The sequence below is a fragment of the Cydia pomonella genome, chromosome 2 (assembly GCF_033807575.1).
Source record: "Cydia pomonella isolate Wapato2018A chromosome 2, ilCydPomo1, whole genome shotgun sequence".
NCBI lineage: Eukaryota > Metazoa > Arthropoda > Insecta > Lepidoptera > Tortricidae > Cydia > Cydia pomonella.
In genome coordinates, this window is record NC_084704.1 from 4,206,623 (window position 1) to 4,234,466 (window position 27,844).

Below are 27,844 nucleotides of genomic sequence, written 5' to 3' on the forward strand. Positions count from 1 at the left end.
TAAATAAAGATCTTATTAAAAGAGAAAAAGTTAAACAATTGAATGAGGTTTCAAATGTGATTACTGCATTTTGTTAGCATGGCAGAAAAGAGGAGAGAACGGTCAATAAGTTATACCATGTTCCAATCGACACTGGTTGCATGATGTAATTGATGTATTTTACAATGTCTACTTTACGTAGTTATGAAACTACTATATACTTAATCCGAAATAGCACATATTAAACATACTGCTTATTTAATTTATTTATTTATTTCAATGAAAATAAATGCAACACAACATAATAAACACCGCAAAGCAGCAATCGTAAGCTGCATGGAAGATGGGAACTTAAAATAAACATAGACGAGTTTCGAATTACATGCGTCCCGGAGTGAATCCACCGTTCAGGTAATAGTCGTCGCCACCTGGAAACAAAAGTAAATTTATATTTAATTACCTTCTACCCGCAATCTCTATGTCGGAAAGCCGTTTAGCCGCGTGAACGATGTTGTTCCTATAATCAAAAACACGTTTTTAACATTCCTGACAACATACCAAAAACAACCTACGTAATTTGGTCGGGTTATTTGTTACCCATCATAAACCATACTAAATTTACGGTGGGAAATAAAAAAATAACTTAAGACTGTGACAAGGACAAACAAAAATATAAAAACGCTTTCTTTGCTACTCCTACTGAAAGATACATACATATAACACTATTCCGTTCTGTCATCAGTTTCCCCTACCACTCATGCCCAATCCATACCTACTTAATAATAGATTCATGCCCGTGTTACACACGATATGGCTCATTTTACGAAGCGTGCAACGTAATTTTGCCTTTATGTATGACGTAATAAATACTGAAATACCTGATCCGCCGAGCTGCCCGTTGATACAACCTTCGTCCCACATGTTGACGCACCGCTTGCCGGGGTTGAAGCTACCCCCAAGGTAGTAATCGTCCCTACCTGTTATCATAAAGTCTAGTTTACATACGCCGTATACTTACGTGGTTAGATAATTCATAATCAATGGGGGTGACCCCCCCGGTCACCTCTCTCTGCAGCTGACTGTACATACCTGATCCACCGAGCTGGTCGTTGATGCACCCTTCGTCCCACATGTTGACGCACCGCTTGCCGGGGTTGAAGCTGCCCCCGAGGTAGTAATCGTCACTGCCTGCAAATGAGGCAGATTTACACCTAATAAGGGAAACATCTATTTTTTATTGATTGATCAGAGATTGGCCCTACGCTCACCTTGTGCAAAGCGACGAGAAAGCCTAATAAAGTACTTATTATCACACTGATTGAGTAACAGCAACCTGCAACAGCCTATTCACATTCAACCTATCAATCTGCGACGAGTCTACGACCAATAATGGACACTGTCCGCCAACGTTCCTTATACAAAAGCCTGCCTGCCTGGGGTACCAGGCAGAATAGTCCGATAATTTTTTATAAAAAAAGGAAACTCAAAATCTGTAGAATAGTAGTAGTTTTTTTTAAATTATGGCCAGTGAGAGACGTGCCACAAAAAACGGTAATAAAAGAAATACCTTGTTTGGCAATACGATTAGGTACTAACATGAAGTGAAATGACAGCATGAAACAAATACCTATTAGGCAAAGTTTTATTCATATAAATAGCTTCTGATACGACTAGCTGGGCAAACTCTAATCTCCAAAGTCGCCCTTCTAGTTCCTAAGAACTGATTTACGGAAGGGTTTCTCAATTCGGTTCTACGTTTTTTTTCTCACTGCACCAACCGGATTTAAACCATATAGGTATACAGGGTAACATTAAGATTGTACCTGAACCGCCGAGTTGCCCGTTGATGCAACCTTCGTCCCACATGTTGACGCAGCGTTTCAGTGCGTGTCCGTATCCATCTGATACAAGAAAATATTTATTATTAGTTATAATTTAACCTGTCGTCTACCAAGCTGTCAAAAAGTACCCCTCTATTTACCGAGGCCGGACATTACCGGCCAATTGTTTTTTCCCCCGTCATCGCGCTCTCCACCCGCGCAGGCCATTTAATTCGGGCGGGCAGTTGAAAAGCAGCTATATTTTGATTTAAATAAAACTGCTTTTCGACTGCGGGTAAAAAGACCGGTAATCTCCGTACGTAACAAATACTGCGGTGGCAGCATGGTTCCATTTTTATCACTTGTCACTATGCCCGTCACTTTCTCGCTTAAATACTTGTTAGAACTTGACAGGCATGGTGACAAATGACAAAGAGTCGACCATCTTAGCCCTACTGGACCGAGATTTTTTGCCGCGACAGATAGAGGATAGATTTTTTCTCCAAATTTGGACAAATTTATTTGGATTTTTTTGGCCGGTAAAATCCGCATTTGGTAGACGACAGGTTAACAGTGAACCACTTTTCATTTACATTGACTTAAAATATACATAAAATAAATAAATTAGTGAGTTTGGTTGTTACCTACAGATACTTAGTATAAAATAAATACAAGGTGTCACAAAAACAGTAGGGATCCGTTTAAAGGCATATTCAGTATCGTGTTTTGGTGAGGAAAAAATAGAAGTAAAAAATATATATGGGATCTCAAAGCAGGAATCATAAATCTCATGATCCTGAATATAAATAAATAGTCCCAGAGTTTGTAACTTCTTTACTTTACCCTTTAATAATAGTACACTATGATACAAGTGTGCTAAGTTGATCGTTACACACGAAGCGATGTTACACGCAATAAGAAATCCGATGTGTGTAATGACCATAGCACACGCGTCTCATACGACGTTTTTCAACACAAATGCGAGGAAAAATCAAAACTTATAAATTCGATTTATTTTGTCAAAACAGTAAAAGTACCTACAATTTTCAAAATGGTGGCTTACAGTTTTAACATCGAATATAATTGCGTGCTTGTAGGCACTTATTCGCCAGTTCATTGAAGTAAGCTACCAACACGTTTTCCAAGAAACACTGGGCGTTTTTGCTGATTTTCCATTGAATAAAAGTTTCATATGCCGCCAATTATTTTTCACCCGATTTTGATGGTAATAGGCTATCGTTCTGTATTGGTATTGCCTCTATTAGTATTACTGGCAGCGTCAATTTTATGTGTTCTTCATTTTCAATGCTTGAAAAAGACATTTTCGTCAAAATATAAATCATGGAAAACTATTCCAATTTTATGAGAAATACGGAAAATGGCTGGCGCGTTTTTTTTTACGCACGATTCCAATGCGCGCGCTAGGCAAAGGCGCGAACGAAATCGACAAACAGCCAATTTAAAAAATGTAAAAAGCTAATATTTTCGTTTTTTTATTCGACGGATGGAGATCAAATCGATAATATGATATGTGTTTCATTAATGAAATTTACGAGATAATTTAATCTATAAATTATGTTTGGTGTGATAAAACCTCTTTGAACTAACATTTGAAACACCTAATAGTTGGTTATAAAAAAATGTATTAATCGACCAAATTAAGAAGGCTCCGTTTCCATGCATATTATTAGCAATCAGTTACCTTCTTAACTCAGTCGGATGATATAATGAAAAAGCACGAGTGTTATAATATACTGAAAAAGCACGCGTGTTTAATATCTAGGATAACGAGCCAAAAATCGGTGGAATAAAAACGTCGTTTTGAGCAAGTGTGTTGAAAAATACTTTAAAGTATTACATATGGTGCTACTTTTTCGCACTAGTGCGAAAATTAGCACATTAGGTACGTTACTATTTCGAATATTTAAAGGGCCATATGTACTGTAAAACTTGTACGATACATTTGCGAATAGGTAATTCGCAACTCGTGTCGATTTAAAACACTCCCTTCGGTCGTGTTTTAACTTATCGCCACTCGTTTCTAATTTCCTATTTTTCGCACTTGTATCGTAATGTACTATTAATAGGAAATAGTGAAAGTACAGGTAAGTAATTAAATTTAGGAAAGATCCAGTCATACTTACATTTATGATGGCTCTTGGCCAGCTGATTACCCAGCAAAGATCTTGCGTAAACTGTTGAAAGCACAAGGAAAAGTGCTACAAAACTTTTCATTTTGATATTTATTTTATATCTCAATTTTAATAATAACTATTAGTGAATGGTAGTATTTAAGTTAACTCCTATGCTTTTATAGGGGTTTAATTTTAATTAGGACCTTTATCCATTGTTATCTTAATTTGGCACTTGATATAATCTAGGTTATTGGAGTAAACAACTTACCTATGCCGACGGGAAGATAATATAAATTAGATCGGGAGAGTTATCATATTCAATTGGCACGGAGCGTCAGCGTGGATAATTAATTTATAATAACACTAGCCTCCGCTCGTGAGTTCGTCCGCGAAGAAGTCGTTAAAATAAATACTTACAACCCACTTGAAAAAAGTTTCTTAGTGTAGGTCTTCAATGGTTTTGGCTGTGCGTTATCTGCCTTTGACTTGATTATTTCAAAACAATACGCAGGAAACCAAAATCGACTACTTAATCTACTTACAGTTTACACGTTATTCACACTTTTAAGAGGAAAGAGGATGGCCGCTTCTCCATACAAACGTAGTCCCCATTTTCCTCTCGGATATTGATCCAAACTGTTGTAAACTGTAAGTAGATTAAGTAGACAATTTTGGTTTCCTGCGTATTGTTGAAATGTCAATACATTTTGGAAAATAGTTTTACATTATTTGATGTATTATTAACCATAGCCAATCCCCTACTTTTATATTATTATAAAAATAAGGAGCGAAAAATAAAAAAAAGTCTTGTGTGGTAGGGCACAGCCAGTGGATGTCATTCCCGTGGTCATTCCAGATCTAGAGCAGAGCCCAACTGGGGAAGTACCTCCACCTTACAGAAAACAGCAGCCAAATAACACTAGACCCTACTCATAGTGTTGTGTTCCTGCCGATGAGCAAGGTTGCCAGAGCTCAACGAGGGGGGGCTTTAGGGGGGGGTTTAGGGTCGGCAACGCGCATGTAACTCCTCTGGAGTTGCAGGCGTACATAGGCTACGGAGACTGCTTACCATCAGGCGGGCCGTATGCTTGTTTGCCACCGACGTAGCATTAAAAAAAAAAATGTTAATATCCAGAGAGGAAAAAGAGGACTACGTTTATATGAAAAGGTGATTTTGCGCCTCCACTTTCGTCTTAAGGTAAGTACTCTATAATTGGCCTTCTTTAGATCCATACTGAACACGACACTCTGTATGTTTCGATTGACTTGAAAATTATTGACTATACCGGCTTCACGCCTCAGGACCTCAGGAGTGTAGGAGAGCGGAGCCGCACGTCATTTAAACAACTAAAGGGCACACTAAGCCGATAGAGATAACAAGAGTTAATACAATAAAACATGAATCATCTATTCTTTTTATTCACATCAATGTTCTTCGACAAGAGCCTTCTTATGACAAAAACACTCGATAAAACTAGTACAAACACCAGGGCCAGTAGATCGAGGTACATCTTCTGGTACCAGGGCACCAGGAGCGCAGCAGAGCGCAGATGCGGCGCGCCGCGCGTGCGCACCACGTGCTCCGCCCAGTGCACCAGCTCCGAGCCGGGAGCGCGCCGGTCGTGGTAGATGAACGACAATTCTTTCACTTTCTCTCGGTACCTGAGAAAAAAGAAATTCGGGACTAAGTAATGAACCTATGTACAGTAATGATCATCTACATACAAAGGCAAATTTTAAGGTAGGTACTAATAAGTTGCGCTTAGCAGTTAATTAGTGTACAGGTTTAAGTATAGTCAAAGTCGTACTTGGGATTTCCAATCATCTCTTCAATTGCCACTTTTAATTCTCGTGGAAGATCGTAGCTGAGCGAAACTTGTGATGCGATCCCCTTCTGTACCGCGCGATTTACGTTTTGGAACTGGTCTGCGAAGGCGGGCACGCCGAGGATAGGGACGGCAAAATGAAGGGCTTCGTTGGTGGACAGCAGTCCGCCGTGAGTGATAAACAGGACGCAGTTTTGATGAGCTAAAAAAATTAAAGAATTAAAAAAAACTTATTTCAAGTAGACCTAACCGTATATAATAATCATTAAACTGTTGCTTAATTGCCTTCCTACATATATGCATCTACAAAGTTGTTCAAAATCTCAACCTAATTTAGTAGACAGAAATGTGGAGTCTTAACTCTTATCTCAATACAATTATCAGCAGTGTTTTTATGTTAAGTTAATCGTGAATAGCAGTCACGTTCGCGATATATCTGAACACCAACCGCGTTGTAACCTTACCCTAAACCTTATCCTAAACCTTGTGTGCTTTGTTTATGACTGTTAAGTGTAGCAGTATTACGTAATTTATTTTCTTACTCGTCGACTTTAATGGTTGTATTAAGATTTCTAACACAATCAGATTAGAACAAACCTCGGAATTTCTGGAACAGTTCTTAAATTTGGTATGTATGTAAATTAAAGGCTCCTTTTTCATGTCCACACCATTTGACATTTGGGGACCTCGAGGAATCCCATCTTGGAAAATGTGTACCATCCTGGAGAAATTCGCATTTTACTCTAAATCTACGTTACGAGTATCTAGGAAAGTATGGTGTAAGTTAACATTACAGCTTATTAAATTCTACACAGAAAAGTCCTAGAAGCTTCATTTTAGGGGCATAGTGGTTTATATCATTTTTGTGTGGAATTTAATAAGCTTCCGTTTCGACATACACAATATTCACATAAAATTCATAGGATCTGAGAAAAATAGAAAAAATAAAAACAAATAAGGCGTATACTTCTCATGATGGTGCCTGATCCTAGTGGTCCCCAAAGCTCGAATTTTAAGGAACGTTAACATGGATCCCAGACATTTTACTGACTGTCACTATTATTTGAATCCCACTTAAGACCTAAAATCTGTTTTTGCAATCACAAAATTTAATCTATAACATTTTTCCTCCGTTAATAGCACTCCTGTACCAATTATGGATCTACTGATGTCTGTTTTATTGAAATTCGCTCAATAACGAAGATAAAATATGATTTAATATTCGATGTCCTCTCAAGAGTCTGAAGGCGGCTGTACTGATTTTTCTTTAATAAAACAAGTGTAAACCGGTGGTTCGGCCCTTCAGGGCAAGAGAAATCTACCGATAAGTATGTCATTTAAAAAATCCGGCCAGTATCCTAAGTTACAGGGTATTCTGTATCATCAGTACTTAAATCCATAACCCTACTTTTTGGTGAAGTCGCAGTCGAGTAAAATGTTGATATTGAAGTAGATCATGTTAAAATGTATAGACAAAAGTGGAATTCATATTCCTCCGAGTTTTCTATTAAAAGAACGTCCTCTGTCCCCTTTTACAAAAATATCTAGAACTTTTTTGTTTAGAATTTAATAAGCTTTAATGTTTGCTTACACCATATTTTCGTAGAGAACGTACATTTTGAGTAAAATGCGAATTTCTCCGGGATGGTACACATTTTCCAAGATGGCTGCGATTTTTCAAGATCCCCGTATGTCAATAGTGTGGTTATGAAAAAGGGGCCTTTAATTTACATACATACCAAATTTCAGGACTGTCCCAAAGAATTCGAGGTCTGTTCTAATCCGATTGTGGTATGGTACTAAACTATAATTGCGTACTTTTCATGTATGGACTCCCAACTAACTATAATATTAGTTACGATACGGTGTAGTCAACTATAAAGAAATTGATCAATCACGTGCCATCGCACTTCCACAGAAAAGACTAAACGAGCGCAGGGCGCCGGGCACGGGGTGCTGATGGGCACGGGGTCGCGCGGAGCCGCGCGTTTTTGTATTTTGTCTACTGACATACTTCCCAATTTTCATTAATTATTTACGTTTTATAGTAAAAAAAGTATTCCTTTTTAGGTTTTATAGTAAAAAAAGTATTAAAAGTAACTACTGTATACAATCGTGATAAAATGAAGCTTTTCAATATCGTACCTCACTTAGGCAACTTAGCAAGCTTCGTTGCCTAAATACGGTACTCGACTGAAAAGCTCTCTATTATATCACGATTGTATAAAATAAATACTAGGTATATGAAATGAGACACAATCTTCTTTTTAAACCTTACCGGTTAACGGCCTTACCTAAAATGCTCTGCTGCGGTGCAAAGCTGACGATGTGGACATTCTTCGGTACGTTTTCCGGTGTTTCTTCCAGTTTCCAAATTACAGTTTGTCTCAAACTCCCTAACATGGCCAAGAGTCCCTGCTTCAGGCTCTCTGACATGCGTTTGGATTGAATCATTGACCCCATACTGAAGTAAATTACCCCATTTTTTGCGTTATCCATGATCTTTTGCAGATCCTGAAAAAGTATCATTATAGTTGTACTTCATAATACACATCCACGCGATTACTAGGTAGTACTAGGTATACTAGGTTGTCTACCTACTTATTGTTTTGGGTCAAAATCAATCTCATCAAAAACATGTTCATGTAAAATCTAGCCAAGACGAGACCATAAAGCTCGCATTGCCAAAAAGTTATCACATCTCTTGTAGACCCAAGCTTCTAACTCTTACCTTAGTCAACATATATGGCTCGCCGTGTGGTGCCGGCGTTAGAATAGCACCACCCCATCTCGTCCCGTGGGTGTCGTAAAAGCCGACTAAGGGAACTCCGACGGATGGGCAGCAGCGTCTGTCGAGAATTTTTAACACCTACTGCGGTCCCTACTCATAAAATCCAACCAAAAACCACCAATCAAAACCCTATCAACTCTAATCCGCCGTGTGGTGCCGGCGTTTAGAATAGCACCACCCCATCTCGTCCCGTGGGTGTCGTAAAAGGCGACTAAGGGAAAAACCGACGGACGGGCAGCAGCGTCCGTTGAGTGCATTTATTAATTTCTACTGCGGTCCCTCCAACCTAAACCAATTATGAAAACTTAAAAATCAAAAACCACTACTAAAATCAATTATAAACCATATTTCAAATTAAAACAACATTTAACATTTCGCAAATCAAACAACCAACAGTAAAAATCACATCAAGTCCACATTAATCATAACATAACTTTCACTCAATAACAAATCTAATCGCAACAAAAACTAAGACTTCACAAATACCAACCAGGAACCATGGCCGCCCGTAGGTAATCAATGCGGGGACCATGGGTCCATCAAAAGCTCAAAACACAACAACAACGCCGGGTCTTTAAAAACTGAGCATCACCATTGTTTCGACTGATGGTGATGCCGGACCCGGCATCGCATAAAACATAAGAACCTTATCGCGAATGTCACCTCGGGCACAGGGTCGCCCGTATCCCTAGCGAGGGCCCTGTGTCTACAACTGACACTTAAAACCTTTTAAAAAAAAAAACATATATGGCTTGGCCGTATTCAATCAATCAATCAATAAGAATTTATTTCGAACAATGTCCATATTGTGTTAGTAACATACAAATACTTAAATCTAGGGTTAGTATGACAAGATATTATTACAAATTCCTACATAAAGGGGCATGTAGCTGCACCCAGTGCTTCATCAGCCACGGTGAGTCCCACCGGTCGGCCAACGTGCACAGGATAGTATTCGAGCTGGCGCGCCACCGCCTCAACAGCGAGCTGTAGCTCAGGAAGAGGTGTACCTCTTCCTGATGATCGCGTGGATGCCATCGATCCGTCCCTCCGTGAACATACCCGAGGCGCTACAGTGCCGCGGCAGCCCGAACACCACCCTGTACGCGTTGTTGTACTGCACCCGCAGAGCGTTGTATGCCCGCTGCGTATAGCTGATCCATAGGCTGCACGTGTAGAAGGACTGGCAATATGCTTTAAAAAGCGTAGCCTTCACCTTTTCGGTACATACCATATACCATATTGCTACCGTCACATGGGCGTAAGGTGAAAAATTTATTCATTATTTTTTATTATACTTCTTGTAGTAACGAAACGGCCAAGCCACATATTGTGAGTATATATCCTTTCCCATAACAAAAACTATCTACATACGAAATCTCAACTAAAACAGGTTCAGCTGTTGTTGATTCCCCATACAAAATACCACCCTCCGCCCTTTGGATGACCCCTTAGGGCAAAAAATTTGAATTTTTTGATATTTTTTTTGTTTATATACTAATACTATCCTACATACCAAATAACAGCTTCCTAGGACTTCAGGAAGTACCCTAAGGGTTTTGATGATCATCAGTGAGTGACTAAGTCAGTGACGAAATCGGGTTTTTTTAGATATAAATAAAATCTAAAGTATGAGAGCTATGCAATTGAAATTTTTTATGCTTAATAAGTTTACTATTGACATTATATCCCGAGAATTTTGTTTATCTGGTATAATCCAAACCTAAGTTACGAAGGTTAAAAAACGACGAAGCGCTTCGAGATAAGGTAGGTTACCTACCTTGCCTCCAGATATTTTCAGGGATGAAGCCCAGCGTTGTGTTGGATATTTGTACATGTACTAGAAATACGTCATCAGATGGGAGACCATGAGAAAAGCCAGTAATAGGTATTCCAGTTTTCCTTAAATCCCTGAAGTATTTGGTGTCATCTATAACGCAAGCTATTTGTATTCTTAAAAATATGCCATAAGGTTGCGCTTACTTCAGGTAAAGGTTTATCCTGAATATGGTATCCAGCTATCGGCACATAGCTAGGCGGTAGCTTGGTGGGATGCCCGACGGCCACATGCGAGTTGCCCAGTATCAGGGATGCGTGGTATTTCATGTCCTCCAGTAGAGGCAGCTGCCGGCCTCGCATGGCGACCGCGGGGCCGAACACCCGGTCAAATAGTACTTGTTCTTCAGAGATTAACTGCCTGTAAACATCATAAATTAAGCAAATAGTTGATATTTTAATATTTTTCAAAACAGTTTCTATTTACAATAATCTTTTGTAGCAAGTCAAAAAACATATTGAGAAATTAACATATTAATGGTACAAAGATCCAGGATAATACTAGATTTTTAACCAAGGAATGAAAGGCACCCATTTCTGTCGAGGTAGTTTCTCGAACGCGGTGAGAGCGCCAATAGTCCGAGACTGAAATGGTGCCTTTCACCCGAGTTAAACACTCTACTTTTCATTTCAAATACGAGGAAAGTAAAATACATGTGCATGTGAAAACGGCTAAGTATACATTTCAGTAGTATTTCTTGAGGGTACTTTCAATTAACAATATAGGTAAATAAGTCTTTGGCAAAAATTTCATTTTTGGTACAAATTTTTATCGCTGACTGTACTTTTTTCCATAAGCAACTAATACCCATGCCATCGTGACAAAAACCCCAAACACAATAAGGTTGCGTTGTTTTATCACAGAGTTCCTATGGCCACCTTTCAGCTCCATCATCAGATCAGCTCTATGTCATAATAATATTGCATTGTCATCCGATTTATACATACATGCAAAATTTCAGCTCAATCGGAAACCGGGTAGTGGATCAAATTTAACTTGCAAGATTTGATTAGGCACAGAGAACGGGACAGGTGAAACTAAAGAAAAACTTATAAAATATCGTTATTTATGGGATGGGGAGTTAATTATCAAAATGAAAACTATAGGTACAACAAATCCATTTAAAACCAAAATTTTATTGCTCATGGTAAAAAAAAGAGAAAACACGTACTTAGAGAGTACAGTGCTCTAGAGCAGAAACGTATCATTTTCTGCGCACTTTTTAGAACAACAACGACCCACGGAGCACAAGAAATGAAAAATATTCACTTGAAATGAAACAAAATCGTCGGTTTATCCGGCTCAAAGGACCAGTATAAAGCCTATATTCTTGTTTTATGTTGTACTAACACTTTTTTAACCTTTTTAATTCTACATATTATACACTATTAGGGTGAGGATTAGGTAGAGCACCTACGAACTACGAGTTCTAAAAAAGGAAATATATGTGAAGCACTTACGATAGGCTATAATAATGAAAAATTTTTGTATTTCATTTTGATGTCATCAAACCATTTTTTTTTTTTTTTTTATATATAGCCTATATTGTGTCCCACTGCTGGGCAAAGGCCTCCCCTGTTTTCCGCCACTCGTCACGGCTTTGTGCATGCTCCCGCCAGTCGCTACGAAATGAGTCCAGGTCGTCTCGCCATCTCGTTTTTGGCCTTCCTCTGCCTCGGGTGATCTGTGGTGCCCATTCGGTCGCTATTTTGGCCCATCTGTCCGGGTGCATCCTACAGACGTGCCCCGCCCAATCCCATTTGACCATCAAACCATTACCATACACAAATGTCACTGTTTGACCCAATGGTTGACTGGTAAAGAATGCCTTTTGGCATTAAGTTCGCCATTTGTACATTTTTCTTTATGTGTGCAATAAAGTTTAAATAAATAAATACCATCTAACATATTTCTGCGTGAAGACCGCCCACAGCTCGCTGATTCTCTGTGCGAAAGTGAACGGCGGAACGGCCTTGGAGTGGACTGCCGGCACGTAGGACGGGTCCGTCCACTCGTCTATCAGGGACAGCACCAGCCCGTGGGGCTCCAGCGAGGACAACCAGATGAAAGGGCAGTTGAACACGGAAGACAAACTGCAAGATTATGAAGATGCAAGGTTAAGTTCCACTAAAATGCTGTCGAGAAGTCGTAATACATTCGAGTAGCAAATTGATGTATAGTTACGATTACGTCAAACAAATTTAAAATATAATTAATTAATTACAAATGCAACATAAGAAAGGGTCATGAAATTATTCATGAGGCCGTCTACGTGAACACGATTGGATTCACTCGAAATATATTGCGGGGCTGCAACATGGCTCCATACATTGGCACCTGATCTAACTTATGGATTTGTTGTGGCCTTATACGTTTGATAAATTTTAACTTTTATGTTGTAATTAAGTTCTAGTTTTGTTTCTTGGCCAGCCTATTTCGGTTTGTTTTGTTGCTGTATTGATTTCAAGCTTATTACCCAACTAAGAACTCATTGAACAGCCACTCAATCACGACCAAGTCGAACTCTTCCTTCGGGTCCAACATCAACTTCTGCACGTCTTTGTGCGTGGCCGTATAGTTGTTCAACTTTAGCTGCTGCCGGGCGATGGTGTAGTCGAAAAAGATTTCTCTGCCGTGGGTCAAGATCTTGTCAATATCGCACAGATCCTCTAAAAAATGCAGTTCATAAATTAAAATTCAAAATGAGATTCTATTTTTTGACTAGGGCAATTATAGTTTATATGAGGATGCTTGGAAAAACAAAGTTAAGTTTCGCCGGAAAGGCAGGTATGTGACGTTCTGTTCAATATTTATTAACTATTAATATCTTAGCTCTTCAGGAAATTTTTGTAGTTAAGTTAGATTATGAGTTAGTACACCACAAATAATCCTGTCAAAAACCGACTACAAAATGAATAAAATAAAATATTACCTATCTCTAAATATTACCTACCTATTGGTATTGGTATCCCTTTTATATGCGCTAGCAACTGATATGTTTGAAGTCGGTGCCGGTATTCTTCAGATTTATACATAAATGTTATAAAGGCAGCTGCCATACGCGTCGAATCACCGACAAATATTGTCAATCTGGCGGAATGCACCAACAAAACCTCATCGCTAATCAGTAATCACTCTCAGCTAACATCGTTGGATACTTCAAAAATCTCGTAAATACTTATAATAATTACCCACCCGGTTTGAAAATCCAGCTATTAGCTGAAACGTCGATCTGCCGTAGCCTGGGAGCAGATAGTTTCGAAGGGATTCCCGTGATGTATGTCACCTAAAATTTGAAGTAACACAATTAAGTAGGGTAACAGCACCAGGGCCAGGGACCAGTAGTCAGCCTTTTGAGTCATTTATTGGTCATAAATATCTGTAATATTCAATTAAACAAATCGCGAGTAGTCCAATAGGAGCTCTGATTCCTTATTGGTTAATAGGTAACGCGACAGGTGCGGTGAGGTATCGGGGGGAAGAAATATACTCGTTCATAAATGTGATGTTTGTTGACGAGAGCTGGAGTGTCCTGTCCGCCATATTTTTTACTGCACGTGGTGTTCCCTTAACGTGTAAGAAAAATTATGTTTTAATATTAAAAGTTACTGTTTTTTGTTAATGATGGGTTTATTTGTTAGTTTTATATATTAAATTGCGTCATATTTGAATAAAAATATCAATATTTAACTTATAAATTGAGGAGGCTGACCACTGGATACCACTTTTTTACAAAAAATCCAGTGCCCAGCCTCCCGCGGCTGACCTTTGGGTTATTAGTTAACTTTTTTATTTTCGAGCCAATACGACCGTTAGGACCGTTAAATTTACATTGTCAAATTTAGTTAGGCATGTCATAGTCAATTTAAAGTAAAACCCAGTAGTCAGCCGCATTTGAAATAACGTTTTAATGCGGCTGAGCACTGGGTTTCGCGGATCCAGTACTCGGCCATTAATATATTTTGAACCTTAACTCATTGAAATTAGGTTCAAAAGTGTATACATATCTCCTGTACAAAAATCTAGTACTTCCAGAGTCATGAATCGAATTAGAGCCATATCATCTAAAGACTGGAGAGATATCGAAAAGAAAAAGAGAGAAAATTAAAAGGGGAAAAGATAAAACAAGAAAAATCTGAAAAGATAGCAGTCAAATAAAGACAAAAGGAAGCCCTAAAAACTAGCAAGAACATAAAATAACTAAAAGCAAAAACTATTGCAACAAAATGAAACCTTTTTAGTAGGATCAATATTAAGTATATAAGGAAAGGATTTGTGAAATGATGACAGATTTATCAGATAATGACGCAGTTTTTAGTGACATAACCAAAGCAAAGCCAATAAAGCGTGACAAGGAACCCAAAGTTAAAATTCTGTCTAATAAACCTGTCTGCTTCCCTAGGAAAGAGAATATTGTTTCAATGCCGTAGCCTCCGCGAGCACGAGTACACATGTTGTGCCAAAAAATTACTCTAAATAAACCAGTATTGAGTATTAGTAGTAGAAAACAAACATTCATAAACAACCGAAAAATAATGGACCTATTAAATACAAGTAGTACCTAATTCAAATGATGATTAAATCTGCATAGACTCGTTTAATATTTTTACTGAATACTAGGAACATAAATACTATAATACATAGTTCGTTTTAAAAAGAGATTCATTAATAAAAAATAAGAAGATAAATACAGCGATTATTAGTTTGCAAGAATAATTTTAAGCACCTTTGGCCAACAAATTTCGTAGCATGAGAATTGTACTTATAAGAGTTAGGTATAAGAAATAATAAATATTATAATATCGTTAATTTTGATACAAATAATAGTGATTTTGATCACATTGTTATTAATAGTTTATAAAGGCTGAGTACTGGGTACACGAAGGCTGCTTACTGGATTTTAGAGGCTGACTACTGGAAAAAAGTGTCATTTTTTGTTTAAACTTAACTATAGATATTATAAAGAGGATTGTTATTTTTTGACATATTTTATTTTAAAACTATAATAAACACTCGATCTAACCATGTGATGCGTTTATTTATCCGACTAATCCTGTAGAAACGCCGAGAGTACAAACTTTAAAACTGCGTTATAAGGCTGACTACTGGTGCCTTTACCATACCTACAGTGGAATCCGTTTATTATGACTCGGCTTATATTGACCAACCGCTTACTATGACGTAATAATTTTGGTTCTCATATAAAATTCTTGGTAACAAAATTGGATAAGATGACTTCGCTCATAGTGACATATCGCTTAGCATGATTAATCGTATTTTCTTGGAATTATGACCGGTTATTCGCGGTTACACATTCGCTGATATTCGTGGCCGTTAACACGTCTTTCCCTGCGAGGACGTTTGGTGCATGCTGCATGCGAGGCCTGTATAAGTTGACTAGCAGGAACCTGCCGCGCCTTCGCACAGTTTACACAAAATCTCAATAAATTATACACCTAAACCTTCTTCAAGAATCAGTCTATTGATAGCCGAAAACTGCATGAAAATCCGTCCAGTAGTTTTTGAGTTTATCGCGCATACATACAGTCGAGTTCATAAATGTGTTCACCTTATTGCAATGAATTAAGGTGAAGAAATGTATACATTACATATTTATGAACTCGACTGTACAAACAGACAGACGCGGCGGGGGATTTTATTTAACTATAACGTGTAATCTAATGATACTAGTGATTCTCAGTGACAATTAGGTACTAAAACTCATGTCTTCCCTAGGCTTTTTAGATTCACTTGGAAAAATTGAAAAAAAAAAGAAATGTTCAACTTTGCATTATATGACACCCGCTTAGTACCTATGACGTGTTAATCACTTCCCTTCAATGACATTATATGCGGATTCTACTGTATCTACATACAGTCAACTAATAAAAAAAAGTAAGAGGATCGCTGTTTGTTGTTAACACTAATACTTGTTTAAATTATAGTTGTACATCGTGTCCGGCGGCCAGGAGATGGCGCACGACCCCCTCCCCGAGGATGCTGTGGCTCCTGCCCCCCGCCAGCGGGAACACCACCAGGATCCTGTAGCCAGCGCAACACCAGGCCATCAGCAGGATTAAAATCGCCGTTAGTCTCATTCCTTCCTCTAGAACATTATAATGTTTTTTTTACTCGTCGACTGTAATGGTCGAATTAAGATTTCGTATAACAAACTATAATTGCGTCCAAACTATGATTGCGTACTTTTCATGTATAGGCTCCCAACTCAACTATAATATTCATTTCGATACGTTGCTGTAGTCAAATATAATAAATTTGACCAAACACGTACCGCCGCGCTCCCATAGAAAAGACCTAAACGAGCAACTATTTCATGAGCATATTCATTCAACGCGCGTTTAAGTCTTTTATACTACATTTTTGTCAACTGAGATACTCACCAATTTTCATTGATTATTAAGTTTTTTAAATTAATTTTTTTAAGTATTATTTTAAATGACTCTTAGAAAAAGTATTGTAAGTATTGTAATAATTAAGCTTTTCGATCTCGTACCTTACTTAAGCAACTTAGCAAGCTTCGTTGCCTAAACACGGTACTCGATTGAAGAGCTCTCTGGTATATCACGATTGTACAAAATACTTTTTTGACTTTACGTGACGACACATATTACTAGTCTAGTAAACCGTACAATGTACATCATACAATTTTTTTAGCCTTATCGATGTAGGTAGGAGGAGCATATTACACTTTAATCCGTATTACGGATTCGCTCCATATGGCTATGGGGATAAAAAAAAAACGTCTCGTATAATGCTACTTAATTATTTTTACTTACCTTAAATTAGAAGTACTTAGAGAGTAGACTGATACCTCACACTAATCAATATCAGAATACAACTAATTAGCATTAGAAGAGCCACGATCTTTACTTAGGAACACATAGCAAAGAATAATTATGGGACCGCTAGTATAGTAGACCACACATATTCCTTTTATTTTCAGCGTTTTAAGATTTAAGTTTTATTCTTCTAAACAAACATATATTTTGGCTATAAAACAACTATTTTGTAGCCTTGTATTTGTTTAGAAAAGGACTAACTAACAACTATCGTTATTGGGATCAGAACGACAACTAACTTTGTATTTTGAGTTGCAATTTATTTAATAGTAGGCTTTAACTACTTGGACACGTTCAGGTAGCATAGAATGAACAGCATGAGCAAATGTTATCATTAAGTACAGTTTTTCAATTATTGTTACTTTGAACCATCATCTCGCTCTGTGTGGTAGGGTTCAGCACAGCGGATGTCACTCCAGATCTAGAGCAGAGCCGAACTAGGAAAGTACCTCCACCTTTCAGAAAACCGCAGCCAAATAAAATTAGACCCTACTCATAGTGTTGTGTTCCTGCCGGTGAGTAAGGATCTTTGCGTGATTTATTTGCTGGCAGTTTAAAGATCAATTAAGTATCAGTCTCACGAATCGGTTATGTATATTATGTATATATATATTTATTTATTTATGTAATGTATGTATGTGTCTTTATGTATTTAAGTAGTTTATAATTAATTTATGTGTATTAGGACTCTAATTCTTTCAATAACAATTTCTTTTAGTTTTAAACGCGCCGCCTACAATCTTTTCTGCTTTGCCCTAAGGTTGACTGGTAGAGAATGCCTCATGGCATTAAGTTCGCCTTTTGTACATTAAGTTTGTCTTTTGTGCAATAAAGTTTTAAATAAATAAATAAATAAGGTTCCCAAAACTCAACGAGGGTGCGGAGTGTTAGGGTCGGCAACGCGCATGTAATTTAACCTGTGGCCCACCCCAAACTAGCGTCTTTTGAGCGTCCGCGTCTAGTCACCGCTATGAGAAATGGCATCGCTGCGCAGTTGCGCCAACGTTGCGTCGAGCAGCAGCCTTAGGGCCATCCCACACTAGCGTCTCCCGACCGTCGGCGTCTACTCAACTCTATGGCTGCTGCCCGACGCAAAGTTGGCGCAACTGCGCAGCGACGTTATTTTCCATAATAGGCAGGGTCAGGGTACTACATACTAGGCCAGGACGGTCGTCAAAATTAGGCACATACAATAAGGAGTACTATATGTCTAAATTAACATTTTAACAGTAACTTCGCGTTACTGCCTGCAACATAAATATGCGACGCAAGTAATTGCATAAATAGCATGTCAACGATAATAGCCTACAAATGAGTTATCTTTAGTTTTACCAACCAGTAATATATGATCACGCGCCATATTGCGGATTTCATTGGAACTACATTTTTCATACTAAACGGAACTATCACCCTATACATGAGAATAACAGCGTCCTCTTGACAATGATCATATATTTCTGGTCGGGTTTTACCTATAATGGTCCCTCATTCGGACTTTGTTGTTGATTTTTGACTAGTTAATTGTTTGTTAGCTTGCTTGAGGATCTAATGATAATGCCGCCACAATGACAAAACATGACTCTATAAACTATTTTTTGAAATTATTAACTCTATTTACTCTTGTGCTATATAGGGTAACCAGGCCAAAAGCGGGTAGGCCGCTTAAAGCGAGTAGGCGCTTATACATCGTTGTATGTAACAATATTGTGAATGTATGCATTCGCTTGAAGTGACCGACCGCCAACGTGTTTCAATTAGGTCCCAGCAATCCGCCCTATGCAGAGGACGCCTGGCTGTATGCCGTAAATTTTGTGGTGTTTTTGTTAAAGATTACTAATTAACAGATCTACTGTATGATTTTAGCTAGATTTACCATTTAAATGACATTGATGCAGTCACGTCTCTGTTCATATTTCAAAGTTATATCTTGACATCCATAATAAGTTGGGTAACGTGGGTAGAGTAACCGCTTACCAAGTTTACATGTAATGTACCTACACATTTATATTGATTGTGAGATATCTAAAATATGAAATTATATGATTATACGATTGTTATGAATAATATAACTAGTTAAAATACAATTAATTTTTTTATAGATTCGCGGCAAAATCTTACAGAAATCAAAATCCCAAAGGGTAATAAGTTTGGGACATTCTCTGACGTTAAATTTCATTTCATGATACCGTTTGGTAATGATTAAGTACAATGTTTATGTACCAATTTTGTGATTATATACTTAGTTTAAATATAAAGTATGTACGTTTAATTTTAAAAATACCCGCTTTGCCGAATCACTACCCGTTTTGCCCAAAGCACCAACCCACTTTAGGCCCAAGTCTGGGCAAAGCGGGTTTTAGCAGGCCCTTTGCTATTTTTCTATTATGTGGAGATTTTAAACGGAAACTTAAAAAACAATGATCTAAATTGAAGTTTGATAAATTCTCTAACTAATGACTGCATATTCGCTACTTTAATACATTAAAATCGTAGATTGATGGTTGTCGTTAGCGTACCCGCGTTGGGCCTGCATACCCTAATAGCAGTATAATTAAACTGCTATTATGTATATTGCAGACTACTGTAAATGGTCACCTACATTTGTATACATTGATAACTGCAAGTCAGCTTGAGGACGATTGCTGAGAATATTATACATATCTTACGCTTCTCATGGTCGTTATGTAAATATTTTGTTTGTGTGGCCTGCCAGTCGCCGGTCATCTCGGAGTGAAGCTTGGCGTGTGTGCGTGTGTGAGAGTTGGTAAGTTAGTTTCCTTTAGAAAATCTACTAAATAGGGCAACTATAGGAAAGCCTACTTGCAACATGTTTCGGCCCAAATGCAGACTTACTGTTAAATATGTTCCATTGAAAGTTAATAATTTTTGAAACAATTCTGTTTAAAAAAAATGTGTGTATTGTATTGTTTTATCCAGTTTTAAATTTATTCTGCTACCTTTTTTTCATTGTCGTAGGTAAATAGTTTTTTTCTAAACAGTACTTTTTGCCTACGGATTTGACTGCGTAGAATGATTATTCTCGTGATAAAAATATATATTTCCTTGCCGGACTTAAACCACCTCTAGATACCAATTTTAAGTTAAAAATATTTAATATGGGCTTTAATTATAGAGAAGGTTTATGTCTTACATGCCCAATTAATGTTTTCCTTACAACATAACTTACCTACTAGAGTTACTTAACTAGGTACCTACATTATTCGCCCGTACTGACTGGCGTGACGTCGCAAATGTTACAAGTGGTTATTTACATGCATTGTAAGTACCTACGAGCTACATTAATTAGGTACCACTCGAAAAAAAAAATGTGTACTAATAAAGACCGGTTTTTGCACCTTCTGGTTAAAGTAAGTGGTTAATTATGTACACCGTGAGCGAGAGTAGGTCCGACAGATTATAAAGGTGTATTCTTGACCGCATTAGACTAAAAGTCTAAAGTCAGACTAAAAGTCATAGAAAGTTTTTTGAAATCAATCTTGTTTTAGACATAATGACAATACTTGTGAAAATTTGTTACTGTAATAACTTCGTGAAAAATATATTTGTGGCTGCGACGCTGCCACTGCAAATGTTACTTGGTTTTGAAATACCCTATATAATAATCGCAATTCTTATCTGTAAATAAAAAAAAAAACTTTATTTAGTAATTGTAATGTTTTATTTTTCGCCAAGCCGTAATAAGAAATAACTTGTGTGGTGTTCAAAAAACGCAAAAAATACACGATGTATAAAAAATCCGTGGGGCAAAATTGTTTTAGCTTATATACTAGTGATCACTCAAGGGTTTGCTTGTAAAAATAAGTTTTTAATAATTAAATAGTAACTCAATGTACTTTTCATCGTTTTTAAGACATGACAAGACAATTTTATAATTTTACTCATCCCAATTTTTTTTCTTCGTGAATGTCCCATTTACTATTTTTAAAGTAAACGACCAGAATTTGCCATATTTTCGGGTATTAAGCGTCTAAAATTGAGGGAGTAAAATTTTAAAATAGTCTTGTCTTGTCTTAAAAACGATGAAAAGTACATTATTTAGTTTTAGTTATTATTTAATTATTTTTTTACTCTTAACAAAAACATATTTTTACAAGCAAACCTTTGAGTGATCACTAGTATATAGAACTAGCATCGATAGTTGAGTTTATCGATACAGGAACTCCCTACTTGTCAAACAATTTTGCCCCACGGATTCCTATGTCTGCTAATATACATTCCACATTGGCAGTGACCATGAGCGCGTTAGCAATGCTAGCAATGCTGATGCTAACAGCGTGTGACGCGTATCGGGTGCTGGTGGTGTTCCCCATCCCCACGCGCAGCCACATCAACCTGGGCGAGGGCTACGTCAGGCACCTGCTGCGGGCCGGCCATCAGGTATCGAGGAACTTACGCAGCATTGCTGATGTTAACGTGTGACGAGTATCCGGTGCTGAAGACGTTCCCCATCCCCATCGCGCAGCTATATCATCCTGGGCGAGGGCTACGTCCGGCACCTGCTGCGGGCCCGCCATCAGGTAACGAGGAACTTACAGCAATGATGATGCTAACAGCGTGTGGCGCGTATCGGGTGCTGGTGGTAGCCATGTCAACCTGGGCGAGGGCTCTGTTAGGCACCTGCTTCAGGCCGGCCATCAGGTAAGAAACTTACAACAACGATTGAGACGCGAAAATGACACCTAAATGTTTTCACGCATATGCTTTGAAACTGATGTGCACAATCCTTTCGCCGTTAAATTAAAAGATTCTCGGTACCTGAGAACAATTCGTTTGCTAACTGCGCAAAAACCACCAATCATGTTCCCTGAAAAAAACCTGTGATTGACAGATTAATGAGATTGAGAGTCATCTAATTGTGGAATTATGATAGCCTATACAAGTACAGGAAATAATTACCTAAGATCAATTTATTCTATGCATTATTAATAATATACGCTCGTATTTATACACCGTGCCGCAAGGAATTTGAAAGATTTTAAGTACGCATTCCTGCTGGTAACGTTTGTAAATGCTCTTTTTATTTTTTATAAAAGTAAATATTTTTCTTTTGATTTTCAAGGAGCTGATTAGCTTTTAATTATTTTTTACTTTCCTAGTGTAGGACTTTAAAATTAACTTTAGGTGGCCCCGAAATTTCGTTTCAACAGTAACATCGTTATGCATTTCAGGTGACGTATGTTACTCCAGTTCCTATTAAGGACCCTTCAAAGAATTTGCGTCAAATCGACGTGTCTTCAAACTTTGCCCTTTTTCCAGCGGGTAAGTTTAGGCACACCAACCTGATTCACATTAAAATAAAGTAATCACTATACATAACTAAGGAAATTATATAAAGCTCTGGTCGCGGTGAAGCGATGATAATGATGATTGATAATGCTAATCTATATCCTTCCTCGGGCCTCGAATTATCTCCATCTCTCATCTAAGTTGGGTCAGCGGTTTAAGCCTGAAGAGGTAACAGACAGACAAGAGTTACTTTCGCATTTACAAATTTATAATATTAGGTAGTCTGGGCCTGCCACGTCCGGGCTTATTTTGCGGCATCCACTTGGTGGCTATACCAGCCCACCTATCCGGATGCATGCAGCAGACGTGACACGCCCAGTCCCACTTCAGTCTGGCGGTCTTCTCCCCCACGTCAGCTATACACCTAAACCTATGCTATGGTCCGTCTTTGTGACACCTAGAATGCTGCGCTCGATTGCTCGTTGGCAAACCTTCAATTTGGATTTTTGACTCACCCATGAACCTATCCATGTTACGAAGAATGTTTGCCCAGTTTAAATAATAATAATAATAATAAGCCCCCAGGGCAGCTTGTGGCGAGCTGAATGGGAAGTGACGTCCCTTGGGTCCCATACCCCCGAGAGTCGGCCAGGTCCCTCTCCGGCTTGCCTTGATTGGCCGGCTGGAGTGAACACTGAGCAGGGGCCGCAGGACTCTCACCTCTGGCTTGCCTTTACCGGCCGTCCAGAGTGGGGTGTCAGAGCTATATGCTCGCAGGGTGGAAGTGAAATTTGCATAAGACGCGAGTTGGCACAGTGGCTGCTTACAGCCACTGGGTAGAAAGCGGCGTACACCTCTCCACACCCTGAGCCGCTCACGCAATGTTGTCCCCTTGTCGCTCCGTGCGAGCTGCCGTTTTCGGGGACCCATATTGTGAGTTGGCAAGTCACCACCTGCCCATTTTGTCGTGTTTTTAAAAACATATGATCAGGGCAGGTGCCATAGTATTCTCCATAGTCTCGGTTACCAGTCCACTTGCAACTCAACCCAATAGCCCGGTTTATTTTGGTACCCTTTTTTTTACAATAGTCCTACACTAACCGGGGCTTGTCCTTGGGTGCACTGCTATAGTGTGAACAGGGATAATCGTCGGTTGGTGTCACGTTACATTTAGAGTAAATTGTCTTATTACAAGGGGCCTCTACGTGTTGGCTTCGGCCCCACGCACGCCTTTCAAATGTCCGGGATCCCATGGTCCCGAGAATTTGTAAAAGACAGACAATAATAATAAATAAAACTAAATTTTTTTAAAACGCATCTGGTCACTTGAATTTTGGCAAATGGAATATCGAATAAAAATTCTTTTAAACTGATGATTGAGTACTTACGTTAACTTGTTTCAGGTGAAATTTTAGACCTGACGAAGCTGATGAACAAGGAAATACCAGTCTTTGGCACTCAGGCGGTGCTGGAACTTATGTTTGTCATGACCAATGGAACGCTGATGCATGAGCAAGTCCAGCGGCTGCTGCACGACGTCAAGGAGGAGTTTGACGTCGTCATAGCGGAGTGGATGTTCATGGAGGCGTACAGCGGGTATGAATAAACGAAACAAAATACTTATAAGAAAAACGTAAAGAGAAGAAACTCTCACAAAATGGTAGCATCTCAACATCTTGCTCGTGACTTCCAGCGCTGACCTCTTTGATGACACTATTCGATTCGATGAGACCGATACAAGATATTGCACTTCCTCTAGTGGTCTTACGGGTCTACCGTTTAACTGATGTTGGAGAAATTATTATATGGTCAACTGAATGTACCTTATGTTTCAGACTAGCACCAGTGTTCGGTTGTCCGTTGATCTGGTCGTCTTCCATGGAGCCGCACGCGATGGTGCTGTCCCTCATAGACGACGACCCCAACCCTGCCTATGTGACGGATTATAGCTCGACCGTAGTCCCGCCCTTCAACTTCCAGCAGCGAGTTGCTGGACTCTGGACCTTTTTGTCCACTAAGTATTATAAATGGTAAGACGTTAACATAAACTTTAAAATATTGTAGGACCAAAACCAACGTGCTTGCAGTCCAATCCATAGCAATGCGTGTTGCATATTTCTGTCTTTGATTTTATTGCTCTACCGGCACATTGATTTTCGCCGCACAATAGTGGAGTGGCCACCACTGTTTGTTGAATCGGTCTGTGTTGTCTGTTCCTCCCCCACAAGTTGGATTTCAAAAAACCTTGTGTCCACCTCAAAATCTTAAGCTTGATAGTTATAACAGTAACAAACATTCAGTTATTTTTGTATCTTTATGTATGGTATAGCCATGATCATGCACATACCTACATAAGTTAAGTTGCTAACATATATACCCTACGTGACTTGTGAGATGAGCAAGTTTAATTGATACAAATGTGTCATCGTTATTTATTCGTTTGTTTCTGCTATCAATTTATTACCATCTATTTTTAGACTGTAGAATAAACGCTGTTTGTCATTGTATGCATTATACACACAACTTTGAAGGCAATTACGAAGTATCATATTGAAAATGTTGCATTATATTTGCCAGGGTCTCGTCCGCACAGGAGGCTCCGTTATACGAGAAAGCGTTCACCTCAGCAGCGGCCGCCAGGGGTCGCCAACTGCCTCCATATGACTCGGCCAAGTACAACGCGAGTCTGATGCTGGGAAACTCTCATGTGTCTGCTGGAAGCGCGTTCAGTTTGCCACAGAGCTACATCCCTATTGCCGGGTACCACATCGAAGAGACAGTCAAGCCTTTACCTAAGGTTGGTACCTAGTGTTACCTAAGGTCGATTATTCCACTTCAAAATACGAGTAATGCTCATGGACATGTGAAGGTACATAATAGCAATGAAACATCCAAAGGTTACGTTACAGTTTAAATGAAGCAAATAAAATTATCGTTGCTTTTCAGCTAAAATCCAAGCTGAGATTTTATGAAACTTAACCATTTTCCAAATCACCAGTCCGAATGAACAAATATTTGCATTATTTAAATTTTAATGTTCTTATCCTTAAATTAAATCTATCAGTTTTATCGAAACAAAAGTGTCTAAACTGTATTTTTATGACTTCACGTATATTACGAAATGCAATTCTTTACACACACATTTCCAAAAAAATTGTTAAGGAAGTGTCGGTTCGAGTGGTAGGCGTCTTGGGCGACCCTAGGGCAGGCTCGTTCTTTGCCCAGAGGCTAGGGTTGGCTATTCAGAGGGGGAATGTCGGCATTTTGGGGAGGTTTTTTTATAGGTATTTAGTTTCTTTTTGATTTTTATTTTTGATATTTTAATTGTATCTAGTTATTGCTTGTTTAGTTTTATGATTAGTTGTAGTTAGTTGTAAGTTTGAATTGTGTTTGTTCTTTTTAAAGTGTTCGTCTGTAAATTGTATATCTGTATTATGAAATAAAGAAGATTTTTTACAGGACCTCCAAACCCTTATGGACAACGCTAAACACGGCGTTATCTACTTCAGTATGGGCTCTGTACTGAGCAGCAAAAGTTTGTCCGCGGAACTGAAAAGTGCCCTCCTCGACATTTTCGGTCAGCTGAAGCAGACCGTCATCTGGAAACTTGAGGAGTCACCCGAGAACCTGCCCAAAAACGTCCATTTGATTGGTTTTGCTCCTCAACAAAGCATATTAAGTGAGTTACAAGTTAATATGTCTCTAGCTAACAATAGATCGATGTAGGTCTCTTTTTTCTCATTTTCCGATACAATATGGGACGTCGGATAGCCTTTGAAGAACTACAGCTACTATCAAGCCCATTTATTTTCAAAAAGGCACGGATCGGAAGGCACTTATTTACTGCTATGGTGAAGGATTTTACTGCATTTTCATTTATCTCATCCCATTGGACAAGGAACGACCCCGTTTTTTGGAAAGGTCGATATTGTAAGACCCATTTGCTCCTCTTGATGAGATACACTACACGGTTACAAGAACGCAATTAGTTGTTTCTATTAAAAACGCGTTTGCTAATGGCATTTACATATGTATATAAGCAAAGATAACTTCGTATATAAGTGAGTCATCTAATCACACAAACACTTAAATATTCAATTCTTTATTCCAACATTTAATTAGTTAAAAAATTTAATTATTAGCGACGTCCATGACGCGCCCTCCTTAACGACCATACCGATCAATCTATTGTCTTGCAGACCATCCTAATTGTGTCCTCTTCATCACGCACGGCGGGCTGCTGTCCAACACGGAGGCGCTGCATTTTGGCGTACCCATCATCGGGATCCCCGTCTTCGCTGACCAGTTCCTCAACATCGACAGGGCTGTGAGCAAAGGCTATGCAAAGAGAGTGGATTTTGATCACGACATTCCGGAGAAGTTGAAAGAAGCTATTGATGATATTCTTGGAAGCCCAAGGTGCGTCTACCTTGCTTTGTTTGTTGTTTTTATATTATTTTATGCAGTGGCGGGGCAAGACCAAAATTTTATGTGGGCACGGTACATTTAGCGAGGCCCTCTGGTGGCGCAAGAAAGAACGAATATTTACACGTTGTGTCCGAGATATAGGTACTTTTTTGAGGCGCGAGGCCCCTCGGACGCGAGGCCTTAGGCGGTGGCCCACGTCGCCCACGCCTAACGCCGCCTCTGTGCTCATACTTAGAACCCATTTCTTCTCTCAGGTACCGTGACCGAGTAAAGGAGCTCTCATTCGTGTACCATCACCGCCAGAGCCCGCCCGGCAAGACCCTGGTCCACTGGGTGGAGCACGTGGTGCGCACGCGCGGCGCGCCGCATCTGCGCTCTCCTGCGCTCCTGGTGCCCTGGTACCAGAAGATGTACCTCGATCTGTTAGGTCTTGTGTCTATAGTTGTTTTATTTTGTGTTTTTGTTGTAAGACGATTTTTGTCAACAAAGATTGATGTAAATAAGAAGAATAGATGATTTGTCATTGTTTTGTTTTAATACGGTTAAGTATAAGGTTAAAAAAACGATTCTGCAATCGTATCGAGTTAAGTACTAAGTATGCATACAGTTGTAACAAAAAATGACTAAGTAGGTATAATCAGGTCACTTATAATAAATCATCTTTGCGTTATTGTCTGACTACACTTTTTATTCAATACCGTGGGAAGGATAATAAAGATTGTTTACTTGATGAAAAAAAAAACTGTAATCAGTGTCAGATCACTTATATTATTATGTAATTACCTGTTACATTATTAGGTAGGTATGTACCTCTCGCACAATATGTTTTCTGACAGCAGTAAACATCTAAAATGACAAATAAAATCAAAGTAAATACTATCTTTGTCTAAAAGTTAGCATTTAAAAAATACAACAGGTTAC

The 27,844-nt window shown here is 38.7% G+C and overlaps 3 protein-coding genes across 3 annotated transcripts; 1 reads left to right on the plus strand and 2 right to left on the minus strand.

Moving 5' to 3' along the window:
• Positions 1 to 233: 233 nt before the first annotated feature.
• On the minus strand, positions 234 to 4,089 carry LOC133531842 (uncharacterized). The gene is made up of 5 exons (XM_061870235.1): positions 3,944 to 4,089; positions 1,803 to 1,880; positions 1,069 to 1,167; positions 858 to 956; positions 234 to 407 (listed from the first exon to the last, which is right to left on the minus strand). The coding sequence occupies exons 1-5, from the start codon at positions 4,032 to 4,034 to the stop codon at positions 358 to 360; spliced, it is 417 nt and encodes a 138-aa protein (XP_061726219.1). The 5' UTR covers positions 4,035 to 4,089; the 3' UTR covers positions 234 to 357.
• Positions 4,090 to 5,331: 1,242 nt separating this feature from the next.
• Positions 5,332 to 17,777, minus strand: LOC133531833 (UDP-glucosyltransferase 2-like). The gene is made up of 9 exons (XM_061870228.1): positions 17,186 to 17,777; positions 16,340 to 16,494; positions 13,584 to 13,674; positions 12,865 to 13,057; positions 12,287 to 12,481; positions 10,535 to 10,748; positions 8,055 to 8,274; positions 5,743 to 5,962; positions 5,332 to 5,596 (listed from the first exon to the last, which is right to left on the minus strand). The coding sequence occupies exons 2-9, from the start codon at positions 16,484 to 16,486 to the stop codon at positions 5,338 to 5,340; spliced, it is 1,539 nt and encodes a 512-aa protein (XP_061726212.1). The 5' UTR covers positions 16,487 to 16,494; positions 17,186 to 17,777; the 3' UTR covers positions 5,332 to 5,337.
• Positions 17,778 to 19,853: 2,076 nt separating this feature from the next.
• On the plus strand, positions 19,854 to 27,601 carry LOC133531821 (UDP-glucosyltransferase 2-like). The gene is made up of 9 exons (XM_061870218.1): positions 19,854 to 20,012; positions 21,498 to 21,646; positions 22,438 to 22,528; positions 23,899 to 24,091; positions 24,331 to 24,525; positions 25,073 to 25,292; positions 25,955 to 26,174; positions 26,695 to 26,914; positions 27,178 to 27,601. The coding sequence occupies exons 2-9, from the start codon at positions 21,503 to 21,505 to the stop codon at positions 27,437 to 27,439; spliced, it is 1,545 nt and encodes a 514-aa protein (XP_061726202.1). The 5' UTR covers positions 19,854 to 20,012; positions 21,498 to 21,502; the 3' UTR covers positions 27,440 to 27,601.
• Positions 27,602 to 27,844: the final 243 nt, after the last annotated feature.

Excerpts from the sequence above, each read along its gene's own strand:
- LOC133531833 (XM_061870228.1), bottom strand. The coding sequence starts at position 16,486 with ATGAGACTAACGGCGATTTTAATCCTGCTGATGGCCTGGTGTTGCGCT. Across the intron at positions 13,058-13,583 it reads TAGCTGGATTTTCAAACCGG|AGGATCTGTGCGATATTGAC; the intron begins GTGGGTAATTAT and ends TGCATTTTTTAG. Across the intron at positions 5,963-8,054 it reads ACCGCAGCAGAGCATTTTAG|CTCATCAAAACTGCGTCCTG; the intron begins GTAAGGCCGTTA and ends TAATTTTTTTAG.
- LOC133531821 (XM_061870218.1), top strand. The coding sequence starts at position 21,503 with ATGAGCGCGTTAGCAATGCTAGCAATGCTGATGCTAACAGCGTGTGAC. Across the intron at positions 24,092-24,330 it reads TTCATGGAGGCGTACAGCGG|ACTAGCACCAGTGTTCGGTT; the intron begins GTATGAATAAAC and ends CTTATGTTTCAG. Across the intron at positions 24,526-25,072 it reads TCCACTAAGTATTATAAATG|GGTCTCGTCCGCACAGGAGG; the intron begins GTAAGACGTTAA and ends TATATTTGCCAG.
- LOC133531842 (XM_061870235.1), bottom strand. The coding sequence starts at position 4,034 with ATGAAAAGTTTTGTAGCACTTTTCCTTGTGCTTTCAACAGTTTACGCA. Across the intron at positions 957-1,068 it reads CGACCAGCTCGGTGGATCAG|GTAGGGACGATTACTACCTT; the intron begins GTATGTACAGTC and ends TTATGATAACAG. Across the intron at positions 408-857 it reads CGGGCAGCTCGGCGGATCAG|GTGGCGACGACTATTACCTG; the intron begins GTATTTCAGTAT and ends TTTTGTTTCCAG.